Raw genomic sequence first — 21,628 nt, 5'->3', positions numbered from 1 at the left:
GGTTATATTGCCAGATGTGTTGAGGTCTGGTTCAGTGGTCGGGCCCTGGTCAGACTGCACTGGAGTCCTCACAGAATTAAGATAGCACTATTCGATCACAATGAAGAGGAGAGCAGCAAGGCCAACCCATGATATAAGGGGAACAGTACTATAGCAGTTGTGTTACTGGACTAGTAATTCAGAGGCTTGCACTAATAATCTAAAGAATGTGAGATCATAATCACACCATGGCAGTTTGAGAATTTGTATTAAGTTTAGAAAAAATCTGAAAATTAAAACCTGGCACCAATGAAAGTCACTATGAAGATGTCAGATTGTCGTAAAAACCCACTGTCCTTTTGGGAAGGAAACTTGACATTGTTACCCAGCCTGTCCTATGTGTGAGATCTACAAGCAAGCTTGAGCAGGAATTCAACTCTTGAGGAGATGGTGGAATTAACTTAATTCTTGTACTTTCTTTTCAGAAGGATCCTCACTACCTGCAGCAATGGCTTGAAGCTTTTGTCACCTCCTTCGAACGAATTATTGACGTCAGCTCTTATGAACCACTGCAGCGAAGGTGAGTTCAACAAGTAAAATAGCTTTGGCCCATCTAGCCTACTGTTCAGAAACCTCTCGCACCCCTTTTTATTAGGTTTATGATTATCTATTCCTCAATGCCGTGCAATGATAATAATGGGCCAACACATTAAGAGATGAGCATTAAGTCATGACTTGTATTCACTTGAGTTTGGAAGTTTGAAGGGTGATATAATCAGGGTGTGTAGATGATATATGGATACAAAAGGATAGATACAAAGGAGCTATTTCTGCTGGTGGGAAATTACAGAACAAATGGGCAGAGTCTTCGAGCTCGGCTACTCAGGAGTGAAATTGAGAAGCACTTCTTGTGGACCAATGGTAGCGGAAATCATGGACCTTCAACAAGCTGTAGATGCTAGGTCAATTACAGCTTTCAAGACTGAGAGAGTTCAATTTTGTTATGCAAAGATATCAAAAGTGGGTAAATGGAAGCGAAGTGTAAACCTAGACTATGTACTCAAGTCTCTGAATTGGTGCTTGAACCCATAACCTTCTGATACTGCCACTGAGCCAAGCACACAGCTCTGAAGGCACAAGAGAGAAACACTCAAAAGGGGATTGACTGCAGTCGTATTGATAAAATAGAGGAGGAGTGGGATAGAAGAGAGAGAGAGGAAGAATTATCACAAAGAAGAGGGTGTGCCCTAGCTCTCTGACAAAGAGGTGAGCAATCTATTGAGTTTCCCTGATTATCTCGGGATGGTGGTTATGAGCCCACTTAAGGTTGCTGTGTGTCATAATGTAATGGTGTAGCAGTAACCAGGCTTGCCACTGTATAAATTAAAACTCCTAAGACTTAGTTCAGTAACTCTTCACACCCACTCCACCTCCTCTCCTCCCAGGTAGTTGTGCTTGAGATTTGACTATGATTTTCATGGTGATTTTGGAATTCCTCCCACCCCCGGCCCAGCCCCTGATCATGCCATTCCCCATTTAAAAAATAAGGTTTAGCATTTATATAGTGCCTTTTATGACCTCAGGATATCCAAAGAGCTTTATAGCCAATGAAGCACTTTAGAAGTATAGCCACTGTTTTAATGTAGGAAAGGCATCAACCAATTTGCACACAGCAAGTTCACACAAACAGTAATGCGATACCGACCTGATAATTTGTTTTTAGTGCTGTTGAATAAGGGATAAATGTTGGCCAGGAAAACACAGATAACTCCCCTGGTCTTTTAAAAATAGTGCCACGAGAGTGCAGACAGGGCCTCGGTTTAATGTCTCATCCAAAAGACAGCATCATCAACAGTGTGTCAGGTTATATTTTTGTGTTCAAGTCTTTGGAGTGAGACTTGAACCCACAACCTTCTGGCTCAGAGGCAAGAGTGCTTCTAACAGAGTAACAACTGACATTTTTTAGTTTCAATAAAGGCTAGTTAGAACTGGGCCTGAGGTCACTTGAGGGACCTGAGATGGCTTGGCAGGCCCTGTGGCCAGACATTTGCATATTTTGAGGAAATGTCTGACCTGCTCTTGCCATCGTCACAAAGTGGTATAGTTGAGATTGAGACTACAGCATTAGTGTGCTGTTGTGTTGTAAAGTAAAAATTAATTGAGAAACCATGGAATTTTCAAAAATTCTCTGAACAATTTTTTAAATGATAAAGTAAATAAGTTATTAAATTTTGATCCACAGAATTGAAGGTGCAGGGACATAAATGTTTTTGATTCTTGCTGGGTCAAGGCCTGATCTGATTAACGTTTTGTTGCCATGGTTTCAGTCCGCTGTGCTTTCTTGTTCCAGACCTGAAGAGATGGCTGCAGAGATTCCACTGTTGCCAGGCAATGTGCTTCAAGTTCTGAGCCAGCAACTGAGTCAATGTGTACAGAGATTATCCACCGAGGAGGCCGAGGCAGGCCTTGGACAAGCGCTCCTCCTGATAAAGTTTCTCATTATTATCTGCAGGTGCAAACTATTCTCATTATTTCCTTTCTTTACTGTTACATTTTCAGATTTTATGTTTAATAAGTTTCTTAGCCAAAGGATTGGGAGTTGGAGAAAATATTGGCAGGGCTACCTGTGGCTAAGATGAAACTTTTCTTGGGTTTCAAGGGCAAGTTACACTGCATCTGCTGTAACTGTCATGGTAGCAGAGTTCAGGGAAGTTGAGGAAACAGCTTGCTGTCTGCTTCCGTGGTCTTGGTCTAATGAAAAGCCTGTGGAGGCCAGAACATGAGGGAATTAATTAGAGGGAGTCCTCCCTAAAAGTAAATAATGTCCTGTAATTTAAACAGGCTGTCTGTGGGCACAGCTAATTCACACAAATAATGATGAGATAAATGACTAGTTTAATTGTTTTTTGACGGTGTTGCTAGGCAATGAATGTTGACTAGGCAATGATATACTAAGTTCCTGATCTCGCAGCAATCACACAATGGTTAATGTGGGAAAGAGAATCAGCACCTTAGTTTGGTAGGCATTAACTTCCTGAAGTTGAGGTTAAGTCATGGTGCTGGGCAATGCAGAAGGATCTTTACCTAAAAACTTAGTCCGTGCTAAATGTGATCAGAATCAGGTTTTTCCGTGTTTTCCCCATTCTTTTTCTTAGGGTGTTGGTGGAAGAAATCATGGTCGTTGGCAGCCCTCCAATAACTTGTTGAAATGGCCATTTTTCCTATGTTAAACCTGTGAGTGTAGGGAGGCAAAGGAGCAAAGGTCGATCCTTTCCTTACCCAAAGTCCAGTTAATCAAATTCACTGGATAGCAAACCAGAGCTTAGTTTCATCAAAGAGCACTGAAGTTAATTGTGGTATCTCTACCTTTGTTTATTTGGGATATGGGTGTTGCAGGCAAGATTGGTATTTATTGCCCATCCCTGGTTGCCCTGATAAGGTGGTAGTGGGTGTTCTCCTTAAAACCACCGAGATCTTTGCAGTAATGGTGCTTCTCCCATAATGGCGTAATGTAGAGAATTTCAGTGAAATATGTCAATATATGTCCAAGTTAGAATGATATGTGACTTGGAAAAGAATTTGGAAGTGATGGTGCTTCCTTGCTCTTGCAGCTCTTGTCATTTTAGAAAGTAGATGTTATAGGGGAAAGGGGTGTTATTGAAGTAACGTTAGGTAAGCTCCTGCAGTGCATCCTGAATCTGGGTGTCTGTTGTTCCATGACCTTACTGTTTTCTTGCTTCTTGGTACTAGATGCCAGTGAATAGAGGTGCTCTCACAGTAAGCTTGGTGAGTTACTGCAGTGCATCCTGTAGATTGTACATATTGCAACCACACTGTGCCAATGTGGAAGGGGTGCATATGGAGTTCAGTGGTAGGGGCATTGATGGAGCAAACTGCTCTGCTTGGATGGTGTTGAGTTTCTTGAGAGTTGTGGGCATGCGCCTGCTTTAAGCCACGTAGATAACGGAGAGGCTTTGAACGGTCAGGAGTTGAGCCATTCATCACATAGTACCCAGCTTCTGCACTGCTGTTGTAGCCATTGACTGGCTTAGTTCAGCTTCTGATCAATGGTGACCAGAACCAAAATATTAATAGTGGACCACTTAGTGATGCTGGTACCTTAAAGCTCAGTGAGAGGTGTTTGTGCTTTTGCTTACAAGAGAAGATCATGACCTGACACTTAGGTGGCATGAGTGTTAGCTACCACTTGTCAACCCTGGACTAGGTGTTGTCCAGGTCCTACTGCAGACTGGCATGGGCTGCTTCATTACCTGAGGATTGTTCTATGGAGTTAAGCGTGGAAGTCAATGTAAAGTAAAAATAGATGTCTAATCTGATCCTGGCAGTTTGCGGCTGGGCAGGTTCGGCTAAAGTTACTCCCATTAATAGGAACATACGACCAAGATGCAGGAGTAGGCCATTTGACCCCTCAAGCCTGCTCCACCATTTAATAAGATCATGGCTGATGTGATAGCAACGTCAAATCTACGTCCCACCTACCTCTGATAACCTATCACCCATTTGCTTACCAAGAATCTCTTCCACCTTAAAAATATTCAAAGACTCCGCTTCTACCGCCTTTTCAGGAAGAGCGTTCCAAAGACTTAAGATGGTCTGAGAGAAAATATTTCACCTCGTCTCTGTTTTAAATGGGCGACCCCTTATTTTTAAACAATGAGCCTTAGTTCTAGATTCTCCCACAAGAGGAAACATCCTATCCATATCCACCCTGTCAAGATGCCTCAGGCATGTTTCGATCAAATCGCCTCTTACTCTTCTAAACTCCAGCGGGTACAAGCCTAGCATGTCCAAACTTTCCTCATAACACAACCCGCCCTTTCTAGGTATTAGTCTAGTAAACCTTCTCTGAACTGCTTCCAACTCATTAACATCCTTCCTCAAATAGGGTGACCAGTACTGTACACAATACTCCAGATGTGGTCTCACTAGTGCTCTTTATAACTGAAGCATAACCTCCCTACTTTTGTATTAAATTGTCCTTGCAATAAATGATAACATTCTATTAGCTTTTCTAATTACTTGCTGTACCTGCATTCTAGCCTTTTGCGATTCACGCACAAAGACACCCAGATCCCTCAGCATCTCAGAGCTCCATTTGCCGGATCTTTGCCCACTCACTTAACCTGTCTATATTTTTTGTAGCCTCCTTAGGTCCTCCTCATAACTTACTTCCCTATCTATCTTTGTGTCATCAGCAAATTTGGAAACCATCCCTTCATCCAAGTCATTTTTATAAATTGTAAAAAGTTGAAGTCTCAGCACTGATCCCTGTGGCACACCACACGTTACATCTTGCCAACCTGAAAGAGACCCATTTATGCCTACTGTCTACTTCCTGTTAGCCAGCCAATCTTCTATCCATGCCAATGTGTTAACCGCTATACCATGAGCTTTTATTTTCCGCAATAACCTTTGATGTGGCACTTAATCAAATGCCTCCTGGAAATCTAAGTACAATACATCCACTTTACCCACAGCACATGTTATTTCCTCAAAGAGCTCCAATAAGTTGGTGAAACATGATTTCACTTTCACAAAACCATGTTGACTCTGCCTGATGACCTTGAACTTATCCAAGTGCCCTTAGAACAGGATATTCTGGAGCCAACCAGAGAGCAGGCTCTACTAGACCTGGTATTGTGCTGGAATTAATTAATGGCCTCATAGTGCAGGCACCCCTGGGTATCAGCTACCATAATATGACTGAATTTTACATTCAGTCTGTGGGAGAGAGCAGTGGGTCCGAGATTATGTTTTTAAACTTAAATAAGGGCAACTATGAAGGTATGAAAGCAGAGCTGGCTAAAGTGAATTGGCAGATTAGGTTAAGAGATAGGTCAATAGAGATGCAGTGGCAAACATTTAAGGGGATATTTCAGAATACACAGGATAGATAGCTTTGGCTTCTTTAATAATAGCTTCTAACATTTTCGCTATGATAGATGTTAAGCTAATTGGCCTGTAGTTTCTCGCTTTCTGTCTCCCTCCCTTTTTGAATAATGAAGTTATATTTGCTACCTTCCAATCTAATGAAACCTTCCCCGAATCTAGGGAGTTTTGGAAAATTAAAATCAATGCATCAACTATCTCACTAGACATTTCTTTTAAGACCCTGAGATGAAGTCCATCAGGATCCGGGCACTTGTCAGCCCGCAGCTCTATCAATTTACTTAGTAGTGCTTTTCTGGTGATCGTAATTTTCCTGAGTTCCTCCCTTCCTTTCATTTCCTGATTTATAGCTGCTACTGGGATGCTACTTGTATCCTCTATAGTGAACTCTGATGCAAAATACCTGTTCAATTCATCTGTTATCTCCTTGCTTTCCATTATCAATTCTCCAGATTCACTTTCTGTAAAATCAGCGCTTGCTTTGTTAATCCTTTTCTTTTTTAAATATTTATAGAAACTCTTACTATCTGTTTTTATTTCTGGCTAGCTTTCTCTCATACTCTAATTTTTCCCTCCTTATTAATCTTTTAGTCATCCTTTGCTGTTCCTTATATTCTGCCCAGTATTCTGGCCCTCCATTGCACAATTATACACTTTTTTCTTTAAGTTTGATTTTATCTTTAACCTTTCTAGTTAACCACAGATGGCATGCCCTTTGGCTTGGACTTTGTTTTACTTGTTGAAATGTATCTATCCTGTGCATTCTGAAATATCCCCTTAAATGTTCGCCACTGCATCTCTATTGACCTATCTCTTAACCTAATCTGCCAATTCACTTTAGCCAGCTCTGCTTTCATACCTTCATAGTTGCCCTTATTTAAGTTTAAAAACATAATCTCGGACCCACTGCTCTCTCCCACAGACTGAATGTAAAATTCAGTCATATTATGGTCGCTGATACCCAGGGGTGCCTGCACTATGAGGCCATTAGTTAATTCCAGCACAATACCAGGTCTAGTAGAGCCTGCTCCTTGGTTGGCTCCAGAATATCCTGTTCTAAGAAACTATTGTGGAAACATACTATGAACTCCTCATCTAGCTACCTTTGCCCATCTAACATTTCCTGTCCATATGTAGATAAAATCTCTCGTGATTAATGTCGTGCCTTTCTGACAAGCTCCCATTATTTGTTCCTTTATGCTCCATCCTACCATGTGGTTACTGTTAAGGGGCCTGTACACCACTCCCACAAGTGACTTCTTGCCTCCACCATTTCTTATCAAACCCAAACCATTTCCACATCCTGGTTTCCTGAACTTAGGTTATCCCTCCCTATTGTGCTAATAAAATCAATAACAGAGCCAGCCCTCCACCTTTTCCTCGCTTCCTGTCATTCCTAAATGTCCTGCACCCTTTGATATTCAGGTCCCAATCCATGTCCTCCTGCAGCCATGTCTCATTAAGAAGGACAACAAACAACGATGACTAAAGTAATGGTCAGAAAGGTTTTGAAAGACTCTTGAAGGGAGAAAGATAGAATTCCATAGTGTGGGGCTTAAGCAGCTGCAAGTCCTGCCCCCCCACCAACCCTGCCACCTCTCCTCCTCCCCAATTACCTCAGTGGTAGAATTGGGAAAGGAGGAGATGCACACTGGAGGTCTGAGTCAGAAGAGTATACTGGGGCATTGAGCTGGAGACGGCTGCAAGGGGATGAGAGATTTAGAAATGGGGAGAATAATTTCAATGGATGGAGAACTGGTGAAGACCAGGACAGAAACAGTAGGGAAATGGGACTCTGTGCAGGATAGGATGCATGGGGTAGAGTTTGGATGTGACTGGTGTGATAAAGGCATGGGGTGGAAACATCCCAGATTTGCACTAAGTGTGGTAACAAGTGGGTAAAACGACATTTTACCTGCAGGCCGTGATGGTGGATTTTCACGCCATATCGTCCCAAACCCGCCATGTTGTTTAGGCATTCCCAGGAAATACACCGTTTCCATGGCGGGTGGGCTGTCTTCGTCTGCCTGCCATTACCTCGCTGCTTCAACACGCCCGGCGCCATATTTAAAGTCCAGCTGCATGTGTACATCTCAGTGCTTCCAGGCCACGACTCCTGCAGGGAAGATGTCCACGAAAGGCAAGAAGATGCAGCCCCCAGGTTTAGCAACGTGTCACTGGAATGCCTTTTGGATGCTGTGGAGGCTCATCACAATGTCCTCTACCTCCACTCTGGCCCCAGGATGGGCAACGGCATTACCAACTGGGCTTGGGAGGTGGTGCTCAGCGCCAATGCCCTGCAAAAGTGGACAGCCACCTTGTGCCACTACAGGATGAATGGTCTCACCTGTTCCGTCAGGGTAATTCTCACTTCTCATCACTCTCAACTCTCACTCACAACCCATCACACATCCACATGGATCCCACACTTCAAGGGACAACACCACTAACTCTCACACACGCCCTCATATCTCCATCAGGCTCATATCCTCTCGATCTCACATCCTCTTTCCTGTCCTTGGCACCGTTCACTACACAAACATTCCACACAGTGCCATGTGTCCTGCTCTCACACTTTCTGTCTGTTTTCATGCAGGAGAAGCCTGCTCACATCAGCAGGGAGAGGTCCCAGACAGGGGCGGGTGAGTGGAGTGGAGTGGAGTGGAGTGGAGTGGAGTGGCCCACATTAAGCCCCTCAATCACTTTGAGAAGCATGCTATCGTGCTGACTGTTGAGAAGTGGACCCTGCCTGTGGTGATGGTTAGGTTGGCAGCAAACACCCACCTGAGGATCCTGCACCACATTATCCCTCCCTCAATGCAACTGTGATTGCCCTCTCTCCTGCTGCCATGCACCACTTATCTCCACTTGGTTCACAGGGAGCTCTGCTAAGGGACCAACACCCTTAGCCAGCCAGCCCCTCAGCTCCATCCATGTCTTCATCTGCAGCTGAGAGGACTCCTCCTCCAGTGAAGAGGTGGAAATAAACAGCCCGGAAGACCCATCACTGCAGAGGGAGCAGCTGGCCCACGAGTAATTCTGGAGGGAAAAGTTTTTGTGTGGCTGGGCCTTTCGGAGCCTTGTGAAGTGCATCACGTTTCACATTCATCTCAATGTTCTGAGCATTTTGAATGCTGCCTGCTGGGGTTCACTTTTAGTTGTCCATCTGAGCTGACCTGCATCTCCACCCACCACTGATCATATTCCCATGCAGCATATGATCTCCCACCATGACTCTCATTTCACTTTTGATTTGGACAGCATGGTGCTAATTCGGTTTAGTTTCGCTCCCCAGTCGTTTTACCCACCCCCCACCCCCCCACTCCCAGTCACCCATTTCCTTTCCCCCATCACAGTTGACCCCACCCCATCACATTCCACCTCTCCCCTGTTCCCTTCTGAAAATCCCACCTGCATCCGCATTCACCTCCTCCTTCCCACCCCCAGTGTCCGTTTCTGCCTGTGGGTCCCCACCAACCATCCTCGCCATCCCTTCTATTGCTACTGTTGAAACCTGACCCTCCCACCTCACTCTGCCCTAGGTCATTCTCACCCTTCCTCCACACCACTCCCACCCTCAGTTTGCTCCCCAGGAGGCAGACATCGACCTATCTGACCCCTCCTGTGCACGTTCACCTTCACATTCCCGTGCCCTCACTCCTTCCCTGCCCCAGATCCCTCTCCCCAACTCTGCACCCCCACCCCCCCCGCACCCTATCCCCCACTCTCTCTCTCTCTCTCTCTCCCCCCCCCCACCCCAATCTTCCCACTCCCACGGACTCAATTCCACCCCTCCGCTTAGACCCTCCCCCTTCCTGACTCCTTCCTCCACCCTTACCTCTTCCGCCACCCTTAGTCGCTCCCCCCTCCAGACTCCTTCCTCTGGCTCTACCTCTTCCTCCAGCCTCACTTCTTCCTCCAGCCTTACTCCTACCCCCTCCCTGACTCATTCCTCCACTCTTATTTCTCCCTCCCACTGGACACCCTCCCCTCTCCTTCCCTTGCACCAACCTTCCCCCTTACACCTACCTGTCCAGTTGCTTCTCCCCGTTGCCCCCTCCTCCTCCCATTCCCAACTTCACCCTATCCTGACACCTTCGTTCCCCCCATCCCAGCCTCACTCCCCCCGACACCTCTTCCTTTCAGCCAATCCTAGCCCTTTCTCTCCCACCTCCTCGACCATCGTTGACGTGAGCATCAACAATGACTATCCAATGATTCCAACGGGCAGGCCTAATAATGATGTGTTGAAGCATTGCAATGACTTTGCCAACGTCCAATGGCGGAGAACATGGCCCACCATTGGTGGGCTGAGTGAATGATCGTGAATTGGTTTCGTGCCATCGTGAAACCAGTTGTGCCATGTTGTCTGCCCAGGCCACCAAACACTCCTGATGCCGGTGGACACAGAAAATCCCAGCCATGGATAAGAAGTTTTATGGTATTTTTAAGACATGGACAGGCAACGCTTCAGTGGTTGAAGGAAGTGGCAGAGTTCACAGCGTGTACCATCAATGGAGTTTTGTAGTTAAAAAAAAACTTCAGCTGAATAACAGCAAAAAAAAGTAAGCTAAGAAGGACAGGCTGGATGAGATATCGTTGCATTTGCTCTGTGGATGCTGCAGGGAGGCATTTTGAAAGATGCTCCGTGTGGTTAAAAGCAGAAAGCTTTCACCCATCTTCAGCCAGCTTCCAGTGAGTTAGGGCCTATATTTTTAAACTTTTTTTTCTTCCTTTTTCAGTTCTTTCTCTTCCCTCTCTGCTGAAGGCTCTTGTTAGAGCACAATGCCTCCGGCCTCTCGCAACCCCTCTGAATCCTCACCAAAAATTATTCTTCATTCTGTGAGTTAAGAAGTGGAAACACATAGAAGTTATAACACGGAAACAGGCCATTCAGGTTAATCAGTCTGTCTGCATTTACCTTCCAAACTTTGCTAACTATATTTACCTGCCCTCTGTTCCTGGACCCTATAATCTCCTTTTGCTTCACCTGCCAATCCAATCGGATCTTGAATTTTCGACATTGTTTCTGCATTAACAGCTAGTTTTTTTCTTTCTGCTTTCTTTCTCTCTCCTTTTACTTTTTACCTTTTTCAGCCCACACTGTAGATCCTTGGCCTTTCGCTGACTTAAGTCAACTTAAAAATGAAAAATGAATTATTGAAGGGAAAAGCAGCATAAGGTTATGAGTCTCAAAATTTGTTCTTGAAATATGGATGGCACTGGTAAAGCTGGCATTTATTGCCTATCACAAGTTGCCCTGGAGAGGTGATGATGAGGCTTGTTCTTGGTAGAAATGTTTTACTAGGTTACTTCAGAGGCCTTTGGTGCTATTTCTGTGTAGGCTCAGACCAGGTCAGGGCGCCAGGTTCCCTTTCCTGAAGGATATTAGTGACCCCGTTGGGTTTTCATAACTATTTGGCACCTTTCTTGTGCCAATCCATAAATTACCAGGTTTATTGGATTCAAGTTTACAACCTGCCTTGGTGGGTTTCAACCTACAATCTCTGGCCTGCTTGTCCATCTCCAAACTAGAATATAGAGGATGCCTTCATGGCTGCATAATTCTGAGCTGCAGAGGCATCTAGGTGTTCTAGTACGAGTCACAAAAAGTTGGTGTTGTTCTGACCCTGCAGTTGGTAAAGCGGAGTTAATTAAAAATTCCAGAGGGAAACTTTAAACAACTGTCATAACCCATATTTTAAGTGGTATTTTTGAGATGCAACTCTAAATTCAGACCACCAGCTCTCAAGAGGTTTTATATTAAACTAAATGAAACATCTTGTTAAGTTACAACAGATTAAACACATATACATGGCTACAAATTACTATTATCATAACTTCTAACAAATTCCCAAACTAAGCTCCATTAAGGCCATAGCACCCATAGACTTAACCAAACACCAGGCAAAGCATTTTCACCTTACGAATTCAAAATGAGATTCCTCTCACTTTGGTTCCTGTGGCGACAGTTGTGGGCTTACAGCTACTTTGACCTTACATTGCCTCTGCCCCTGCACACACGAAAACTGCTATCGGTTATACCCAGCGCATCTCATTGAGTGTAAGTTCTCCTTGTATCACCAGCCTCTTTGAACTCCACCTCTTCTAACAATAAAACCCTTTTCATAGTACCAATATTATTAGTAATATTAACACATTGCTTGGTCTCTGCTAGCTAGGTGCCAGATTTCACCCCACTTCTTGAATGTTCTATTCAAAAAATGCAAATACACTCCACCTCGCTTACATCTCAAAACTAGTACACATCAAATTATCCAGACTAGCTGGTTTTAATCCAATTAGGACAGAGACACAGACTAAATCTCTATTTTAAAAGAAAAATATGTGCCAATAATATATACACTAATAGCATCATGACAGTCTGCAGGTAGAACAAGTAATTATGAAGGCTAATGGAATGCTATTCTTTATTATGAGAGGGATTGAACATAAAAATAAGGATGTTATGCTTCAGTCATACAGGGCATTAGTGAGACCGCACCTTGAATACTGTGTGCTGTTTTGGCCTTCTTATTTAAGGAAGGATGTAAATGCATTGGAGGTGGTTCAAAGAAGGTTTACTAGATTGATACCTGGATTTAGTGGGTTGTCTTATGAGGAAAGGTTGGACAGACTGCACTTGTTTCCACTGGAATTTAGAAGAGTGAGGGGTGATTTGATTGAAGTATACAAGATCCTGAACGGCCTTGACAAGGTGGACGTTGAAAGGATGTTTCCTCTTGTGAGTGAGTCCAGAACTAGGGAGCACTGTTTTAAAATTAGGGGTTGCCCTTTTAGAATAGAGATGAGGAGAATTTTTTTCTGAGGGTTGTGCGACTTTGGAATTCTCTGTCTGAAGTTAGAGGCAGGGTCATTGAATATTTTTTAAGGCAAAGGTAGATAGATTCTTGGTAGGCAAGGGAATCAAAGGTTATTGGGGTTAGATGGGAACATGGAAATCGAAACACAAGAAGGTCAGCCTTGATCTTATTGAATGGCGGAGCAAGCTTGAGGGGCCAAATGGTCTACTCCTGTTTCTATTTCTAATGTTCTTATGTTCTAAAGAACATGCCGAAACTCAATTTTCAAGATGACAGGTGATATTCTGGAAAAATGTTGGCACGTGTGTGGCTATATGCCAGTGAGAGGTCATCACCTTCACCAGAAGAAGGCAGAAAGTGAGATGGGATAGTGCACATTAAGATATGAACATGATGAAATTGTTCTTTTACTTTATTCATTTTGATGTGTTAGCATTTTCATTTCATTGGCTTTTATTTCTGCTACGTTAGACTCAATTGTATAGCATTGTGAAAAAATATGTATTACGTTGGGACTGAGCACTTTTTTTTATTGATTCATGGGATGTGCATGTCTATTGCCCTTCCCTAGTTGCCCTTGAGAAGGTGGTGGTGAGCTGTCTTCTTGAACTATTGCAGTCCATGTGTTGTTAGGGAGAGAGTTTCAGGCTTTTGTCGCATCGACAGTGAAGGAACGGCGATATATTTCCAGGTCAGGATGGCCAGTGGCTTGGAGGGGAACTCCCAGGTGGTGGTGTTCCCATGTTTCTGCTGCCCTTGCCTTTCTAGATGGTAGTGATTGTGGGTATGTAAGGTACTGTAGAAAGAGGTTTGGTGAGTTCCTGCAGTGTATTTTGTAGATGGTACACTCTGCTGCCACTGTGCGTCGGTGGTAGAGGAAGTGAATGTGTGTGGATGGAGTACCATTCAAGCAGGCTGCTTTGTCCTGGATGGTGTCAAGCTTCTTGAGTGTTGTTGGAGCTGCACTTATCCAGGCAAGTGGAGAACATTCCATCATACACCTGACTTGTGCCTTGTAGATGGTGGACAGGCTTTGGAGAGTCAGGCATTGAGTTACTCGCCACAGGATTCCTAGCCTCTGACCTGCTTTTGTAGCTACAGTATTTATATGGCTAGTCCAGTTCAGTTTCTGGTCAATGGTAGTCCCCCAGGATGTTGAGAATGGGGGTTTCAGCAGTGATAATGCCATTGAATGCCTTAGGGTGATGGTTGGATTCTCACTTACTGGAGATGGTCATTGTCTGGCACTTGTGCAGTGCAAATGTTACTTGCCACTTGTTAGTCCAAGCCTGGATATTGTCCAGGTCTGCTGCTTCAGTATCTGAGGAGACATGAATGGTGCTGAACATTTTGCCATCATCAGTGAACATCTCCACTTCTGACCTTGTGATGGAAGGAAGGTCATTGGTGAAGTATTTGAAAATGGTTGGGCCTAGGACACTACCCTGCAACCCTGAGGAATTCTTGCAGTGATGTCCTGGAACTTAGATCATTGACCTCCAGCAACCACAACCATCTTTCTTTGCGCTAGACAAGACTTCAACCAGTGGAGAGTTTTCCCCTGATTCCCATTGACTGCAGTTTTATTAGATCCCCTTGATGCCACACTCGGTCAAATGCTGCCTTGATGTCAACAGCAGTCACTCTCACCTCCCCTCTGGAGTTCAGCTCTTTTGTGCATCTTTGAACCAATGCTCTAATGTGCTCAGGAGCCGAGTGACCATAGCGGAACCCAAACTGAGCATCACTGAGTAGGTTATTGCTAAGCAATGAGATTACAGATTGTGGTTGAGTACAATTCTGTTGCTGCTGATGGCCCACAGTGCTTCATGGTTGCCCAGTCTTGAGTTGCTAGATCTGTTCAACATTTGTTCACCTTTTAGTATGGTGGTACTGTCACACAACACAACGAGATCAAGTATGTCTTTCCTTATTGGTTCCCTCATCACCTGCTGCAGACCGAGTGGAGCAGCTATCTCCTTTAGGACTCGGCCAGCTCAGTCAGTAGCAGTGCTACCGAACCACTCTTGGCGATAGACGTTAAAGTCCCCCATCCAGAGAATATTCTGTGCCTTACCGCCCTCAGTGCTTCCTCCAAGTGGTGTTCAACATGGAGGAGTACTGATTTATCAGCAGAGGGGAGGGCGGTATGTGATAATCAACAGGAGATTTCCTTGCGCATGAGACTTCATGTGCTCTGGAGTCGATGTTGAGGACTCCCAGGACAACTCCCTCCCAACTGTATACCACTATGCCGCCATCTCTGGTGGGTCTGTCCGCCAGTGGGTCAGGACATACCCAGGGATGGTGATGGTGGTGTCTGGGATATGATCTGTAATGTATGATTTAATCAGTATGACTATGTTAGGCAGTTGCTTGACTACTCTGTGAGACAGCTCTCCCAATTTTGGCACAAGCCCCCAGACATTAGCAAGGAAGACTTTGCTGGGTTGACAGGGCTGAGTTCACTGTTGTTGTTTCTGGTGCCTAGGGTAGTACGTCTGATTTCATTCCTTAGCAGAATATAGGGAGTTAGGAAGTAAGTTGAAAAGTAGGACCTCAAAGGTAGTGGTCTCAGGATTACTACCAGTGCCACGTGCTAGTCAGAGTAGAAATAGCAGGAAATATTGGAAGAACACGTGGCCGAAGAAATGGTGTGAAGATTCCTGGGACATTGGGACCGGTTCTGGGCGGTGGGAGGTGGAGCCAGTACAAACTGGTCAGGTTACACCTGGGCAGGACTGGGTCTGATGTCCTAGGGGGAATATTTGCTAGAGTGGTTGGGGAGGGTTTAAACTAAAATGGCAGGGGGATGGGAACCTATGCAAGGAGTCAGAGGAGGGAGAATTAAGGTCAAGAACAAAAGACAGAAAGGGGAATAAGAAAAGTGATAGGCAGAGAAATCAAGGACAAGAATCAAACAGGGCCTTAGTGAAAAATAGTGGGAAAGGGACAAGTAATGTTAAAAAGACAAACCTTAAGGCTTTGTGCCTTAACACTAGGAGCATTCGCAATAAAGTGGATGAATTAACAGTGCAAATAGATGTAAACAGGTATGATATAGTCGAGATTACAGAGATATGGCTGCAGGGTGACCAGGGATAGGAACTGAACATCCAGGGGTATTCAGTATTTAGGAAGGACAGACAAAAAGGAAAAGGCGGTGGAGCTGCATTGCTAGTTAAAGAGGAAATTAACGCAATAGTGAGGAAAGATATTAGCTCCGATGATGTGGAATCTGAATGGATAGAGCTGAGAAACACTAAGGGGCAAAAAACGTTAGTGGGGGTTGCATATAGACCCCCAAACTGTAGTGATGATATTGGGAATGGCATTAAACAGGAAATTAGAGATGCGTGCAATAAAGGAACATCTATAATTATAGGTGACTTTAATCTGCATATTGATTGGGCAAATCAAATTCATAACAATACCGTAGAGGAGGAATTCCTGGAGTGCATGCGGAATGGTTTTCTGGGCCAATACATTGAGAATAGGCCATCCTAGACTGGGTATTGTGTAATGAGAAAGGAGTAATTGGCAATCTAGTTGTGCAAGGCCCCTTGGGAATATGCAACCATAATATGATAGAATTCTTCATCAAGATGGAGAGTGACGTAGTTGACTTTGAGACTCGGGTCCCGAATCTTAATAAAGGAAACTATGATGGTATGAAGTGCGAGTTGGCTATGATGGATTGAGAAACATTATTTAAAGGAATGATGGTGGATAGGCAATGGCAAACATTCAAAGAGTGCATGGGTGAACTGCAACCATTGTTTATTCCTGTCTGGCACAAAAGTAAAACAGGAAAGTGGCCAAACCATGGCTTACAAGGGAAATTAGAGATAGTATTAGATCCAAGGAAGAGGCATACAAATTGGCCAGAAAAAACAACAGATGTGAGGATTGGGAGCAGTTTGGTATTCAGCAAAGGAGGACCAATGGATTGTTTAATAAGGGGAAAATAGAGTATGAGAGTAAGCTTGCAGGGAACATAAAAACCAACTGTAAAAGTTTCTGTAGGTGTGTGAAGAGAAAAAGATTGGTGAAAACAAATGTAGGTCCCTTACAGTTAGGAATAGCAGAATTTATAATGGGGAACAAAGAAATGGCTGACCAACTAAATACATACTTTGGTTCTGTCTTCACAAAGGAGGACACAAATAACATACCAGAAATGTTGGGGAACACAGGGTGTAGTGAGAGGGAGGAACTGAAAGAAATCAGTATCAGTAGGGAAATGGTGTTGGGGAAATTGATGGGATTGAAGGTCGATAAATCCCCAGGGCCTGATAATCCACATCCCAGAGTATTTAATGAAGTGGCCTGGAAATAGTGGATGCATTGGTGGTCATCTTCCGAGATTCTATAGACTCTGGAACAGTTCCTACAGATTGGAGGGTAGCTAATGTAGACCCACTATTTAAAAAGGGAGGTAGAGAGATAACAGGGAATTATAGACCAGTCAGCCTGATGTCAGTAGTGGGGTAAATTCTAGAGCACGTTATAAAAGATTTAATAGCTGAGCACTTGGAAAACAGTGGCAGAATTGGACAGAGTCAGCATGGATTTACGAAAGGGAAATTATGCTTGACAAATCTATTGGAATTTTTCGAGGATGTAATTAGTAGAGTTGATGAGGGGGAGCCAGTGGATGTGGTTTATTTGGACTTTCAGAAGGCTGTCAACAAAGCCCCACATAAGAGATCAGCATGTAAAATTAAGGTGCATGGGATTGGGGGTAGTGTACTGAGATGGATAGAAAACTGATTGGCGGACAGGAAAAAAAGAGTAGGAATAAATGTGTCTTTTTCCGAATGACAGACAGTGACTAGTGGGGTAGCGCAGGGATTGGTGCTGGGACCCCAGCTATTCACAATATATATTAATGATTCAGGTGAAGGAACTAAATGTAATATCTCCAGATTTGCAGGTGACACAAAGCTGGGTGGGAGGGTGAGCTGAGGAGGACGCAGAGATGCTTCAGTGTGATTTGGACAAGCTGAGTGAGTGGGCAAATGCATGGCAGATGCAGTACAATGTGGATAAATATGAGGTTATCCACTTTGGTAACAAAAACAGGAAGGCAGATTATTATCTGAATGGCTGTAAATTGAGAGAGGGGAATGTGTAACGAGACCTGGGTGTTCTCATACACCAGTCACTGAAAGTAAGCATGCAAGTGCAGCAGGCATAAAGAAGGCAGATGGTATGTTGGCCTTCATAGTGAGAGGATTCGAGTACAGGAGCAGGGATGTCTTGCTGCAATTATACAGGGCCTTGGTGAGACCACTCCTGGAATATTGTGTGTAGTTTGGTTTCCTTATCTGAGGAAAGATGTTCTTGTTATAGAGGGAATGCAGCGAAGGTTTACCCGACTGATTCCTGGGATGGCAGGACTGACATATGATGAGAGATTGAGTCGTTTGGGATTATATTCACTGGAGTTCAGAAGAATGAGGGGGGATCTCATAGAAACCTATAAAATTCAAATAGGGTTAGACAGGGTAGATGCAGGAAGGATGTTTTCGATGGTGGGGAAGTCCAGGACCAGGGGTCACAGCCTGAGGATACGGGGTAGACCATTTAGGACTGAGATGAGGAGAAATTTCTTCACCCAGAGAGTAGTGAGCTTGTGGAATTTGCTTCCACAGAAAGTAGTTGAGGCCAAAACATTTTATGTTTTCAAGAAGGAGTTAGATATAGCTGTTGGGATGAAAAGGATCAAAGGATATGGGGAGAAAGCAGGAGCAGGCTATTGAGTTGGATGATCAGCCATGATCATGATGAATGACGGAGCAGGCTTGAAATGCCGAATGGCCTACTCCTGCTCCTATTTTCTATGTTATTATTGACATTTCAGCAGGTTGATACAACTGTGGCTTGCTAGGCCAATTCGGAGGGCAGTTACGAGTCAACCACATTGCTGTGGATCTGAAGGCACATGTAGGCCAGACCAGGTAAGGATGGCAGATTTCCTTCCCTAAAGGACATTAGTGAAGCAGATGGGCTTTTACAACAGTGGTCATGGTCATCGTTATACTTTTAATTCCAGATTGTTATTGAACCCAAATTCCACCATCTGCCATGGTAGGATTTGAACCCTCTAGCGTTACTCTGGATCTCTGGAAAACTAGTCCAGTGACAACACCACTATGCCACCACCTCCCCAAATTGTTGGGATTTTATATTCTAAATAATTTTATTCACACTCCTGGTCACCCTTTGATCAAGATATTCCAACAGTAATGTTAAGTTGGGAGTTCCAGGATTTTGGCTTAGGCATGGTAAAGGAATGACAATATAATTCCAGGTCACAATAGTGTGTGAATTGGAAAGGGACCTGGTCATTGGAAGGTGGTAGTCATTCCAAGTGCCTGCTACTCTTGTCAATCCTGATGGCAGTGGTCACAGTTTTGGAACATGCTGTAAAAGAAGCCTTGCTGGGTTGCTGTAATGCATCCTGTTGATGGGTGGAATGAGTGGTGTTTAAGGTGATGGATGGCTGCTGATCAAGTGGACTGCTTTATCCTGGATGATGTCACGGTTCTTGAGTGTTATTGCAGCTGCACCCATTCAGGCAAGGGCGAATTCCATCACACCCCTGACATGTGCCTTATAGATGGTAGAGAATTGATGCTGATGGTGTGCTTTTTGGAGATGATAACACTATTCAATGTTGAGAAGAGCTGGTTAGGCTCACTCTTGTTCGAAATAGGCATAGCCTAAAACTTCTGTGGCACTTGTCTCTGGTGAGGAAATGGAGTCTCTTTAAATAACGTGTGTCTATATTGCGAATTGTGCAATCTGATGTCAGTTACATCCTGCACTTGGGCAATAAATGCAAACATGCAAAATCTTTGTTGCACTTGAAGGTACAAGATGTCTCCACAAAAACCACATTCTCAAAGTCAGGCTGCTGACTTGCCTTTTAAGTGTACAAAGATTGAATTACAACAAAAGGAACCTGCCCATCATAGCTCAGCTAATTAGCCATCTCATCGTAATCCCTCCCAGCCCCTACCCTAGCATGAAGGAACAGAAAAACAGCGCTCATGGTCACATCACTGCCTCAATCCTGGATGGGGGTGGGGCACAGGAAAATGGAAATTTGCAGATGACAGAAGTTTGTCAAAACTCTTCAGAACCATGTGTCAAAAGAAGGGCTCTTTTTTTTGTAACTGAAAAACTGCCTTTTTCTCTTTTCCAGTCTTTTGTTTTTCTCTGATCCACGCAGTTTTTATCTTCAGCTCTTTCATTTCAGTGCTCAGTTCTCCAATTTAACAGTTTTTTTTTAATGCTCTGCCTGTCTAGTTTCATGACCGGACGATTTGCCGAAATTGATCTGGCTTTGATGCTTCTAGTTTTCCAACACACAGAGAGACACTCACCCCTCTCTTGGCACTCACCACAGATTGTCCTCTTCTTCCGCTTTCCTGTTTCCTCTTCCCTTCCAGCACTTTCAGTTTTTCCTTTTTCTTGGATACAGGTTAGATACAGAGTAAAGCTCCCTGTCCCATCAAGCATTTCCAGGTCAGATACTGTATAGTTTAGACCCTCAGTAAAACTCCCTCTTAGCTATTTCATTAAACGCTCCCAGGGCATTAGATACATAGAGGTTGAATTTTCTCCAGTTATGAGTGCAAACTGGGTGGAACCAGCCAAACCAGTGCAGAAGATCAGGGGATTTTAAATGTAAGTGAATTGCACCCAAAACCACTCTCACTCATTTTCTGTAGTCTTTTATGCTGATTGAAGGCATTAAAATCGCCAGACTTAGGTTCCGTCCACAAAACTGGTTATAATTGTGAGATTCTCCTTTGGCACTGATACCTGGAAGGCTCATTATCTTAGATGCATAGCACTAGGAGCCGTGTTTGTTTTCCCCATCAGAAAATATTTATCCAGAATCTGACTGGAGTATAACAAGGAAACTATTAAGCGGTTCAGTATAGTTTGTTAAAATTCATTTCAGTGATTTTAAATCTGATCACTGGCAGGTGGAGAACTGGACACTTTTTAAAATTGCTTATTTTTACTAAACCCATTTTTAATTGTGTCCATGGAATTGCACCAGGTTACCACTTAAATACATCAGAATTATACTGCCCAATTGTGCTGGTTCATGGAAGGTTTGATGTTTGTGATTATGCAAATTAATTTTAGAGAAAACTCAATCTCCTTGATTTATGCAAGATTGGAAACTCTGCCCCAGCGTACTTACTATAGGCTGTCCAAAAGGTGGAATAAAAACAGAAAATGCTGGAAACACTCAGCAGGTCTAGCAGCATCTGTGGAGAGAGAAACAGAGTTAACGTTTTGAGTCTGTATGACTCTTCTTCAGAGCTGCTTTTATTTTAGTGTCCAACATGTGGTTTCACTCCAACATTAGATCTTAGCTTATGACTCACTTCCAGGCATCCATTAATCCAGTTATAAATCCTTGATTACATTCCAGTCTGTAATTCATTCATATCTCTGTGAGCCTGTCCCCAGAATATGTGGTAATCAGACCAATTTTCTCTTTGCACAGAAATTTGGAAAATATTGAAGCAAAAGTCACTCCGACCTTCATCCCAGAGGTTGTTAACCTACTGGCTGTGTGCACTTCTGAGGTGAGTCGTCTTTCATTCACTGTGCCTTAAGTTGGGCAATATAAATCTCCTGACGTATTTTACTTCCTCTTCTTCCTGGAGAACATTGTATGAAATTTCTCCCAGAACCAAAAAAAGGATTTCAAAAATGCTTTACCAACCTTACTGACTATTTTAAAGATGTGACAGGGTAGAAAAGGGTAATGCAGTAGACAAAATATATTTGTATTTCCTGAAGGCCTTCGAAAAAGTATAACATTGTACTCATGACTAAGGTCGGAACACGTAGAGTCAGGGGACAAATAACAAAATGGCAAG

The 21,628-nt window shown here is 43.7% G+C and overlaps 1 protein-coding gene across 4 annotated transcripts in view; it reads left to right on the top strand.

The window, feature by feature from the left end:
* nbeal2 (neurobeachin-like 2) overlaps positions 1-21,628 on the top strand; it is a 271,817-nt gene that overhangs the window by 89,115 nt on the left and 161,074 nt on the right. For 3 of the 4 annotated variants that reach the window (XM_041189750.1, XM_041189747.1, XM_041189749.1), the window contains exons 2-4: positions 465-559; positions 2,330-2,491; positions 21,250-21,331. In XM_041189750.1, coding sequence (XP_041045684.1) covers positions 465-559; positions 2,330-2,491; positions 21,250-21,331 — 339 coding nt within the window. The remainder of the gene's footprint in view (positions 1-464; positions 560-2,329; positions 2,492-21,249; positions 21,332-21,628) is intronic. The other variant, XM_041189748.1, reaches the window with a different exon arrangement.

Source organism: Carcharodon carcharias, chromosome 6 (genome assembly GCF_017639515.1).
Source record: "Carcharodon carcharias isolate sCarCar2 chromosome 6, sCarCar2.pri, whole genome shotgun sequence".
In the NCBI taxonomy this organism is placed as follows: Eukaryota; Metazoa; Chordata; class Chondrichthyes; order Lamniformes; family Lamnidae; genus Carcharodon; species Carcharodon carcharias.
This window is presented reverse-complemented; position numbering and strand designations above follow the sequence as displayed.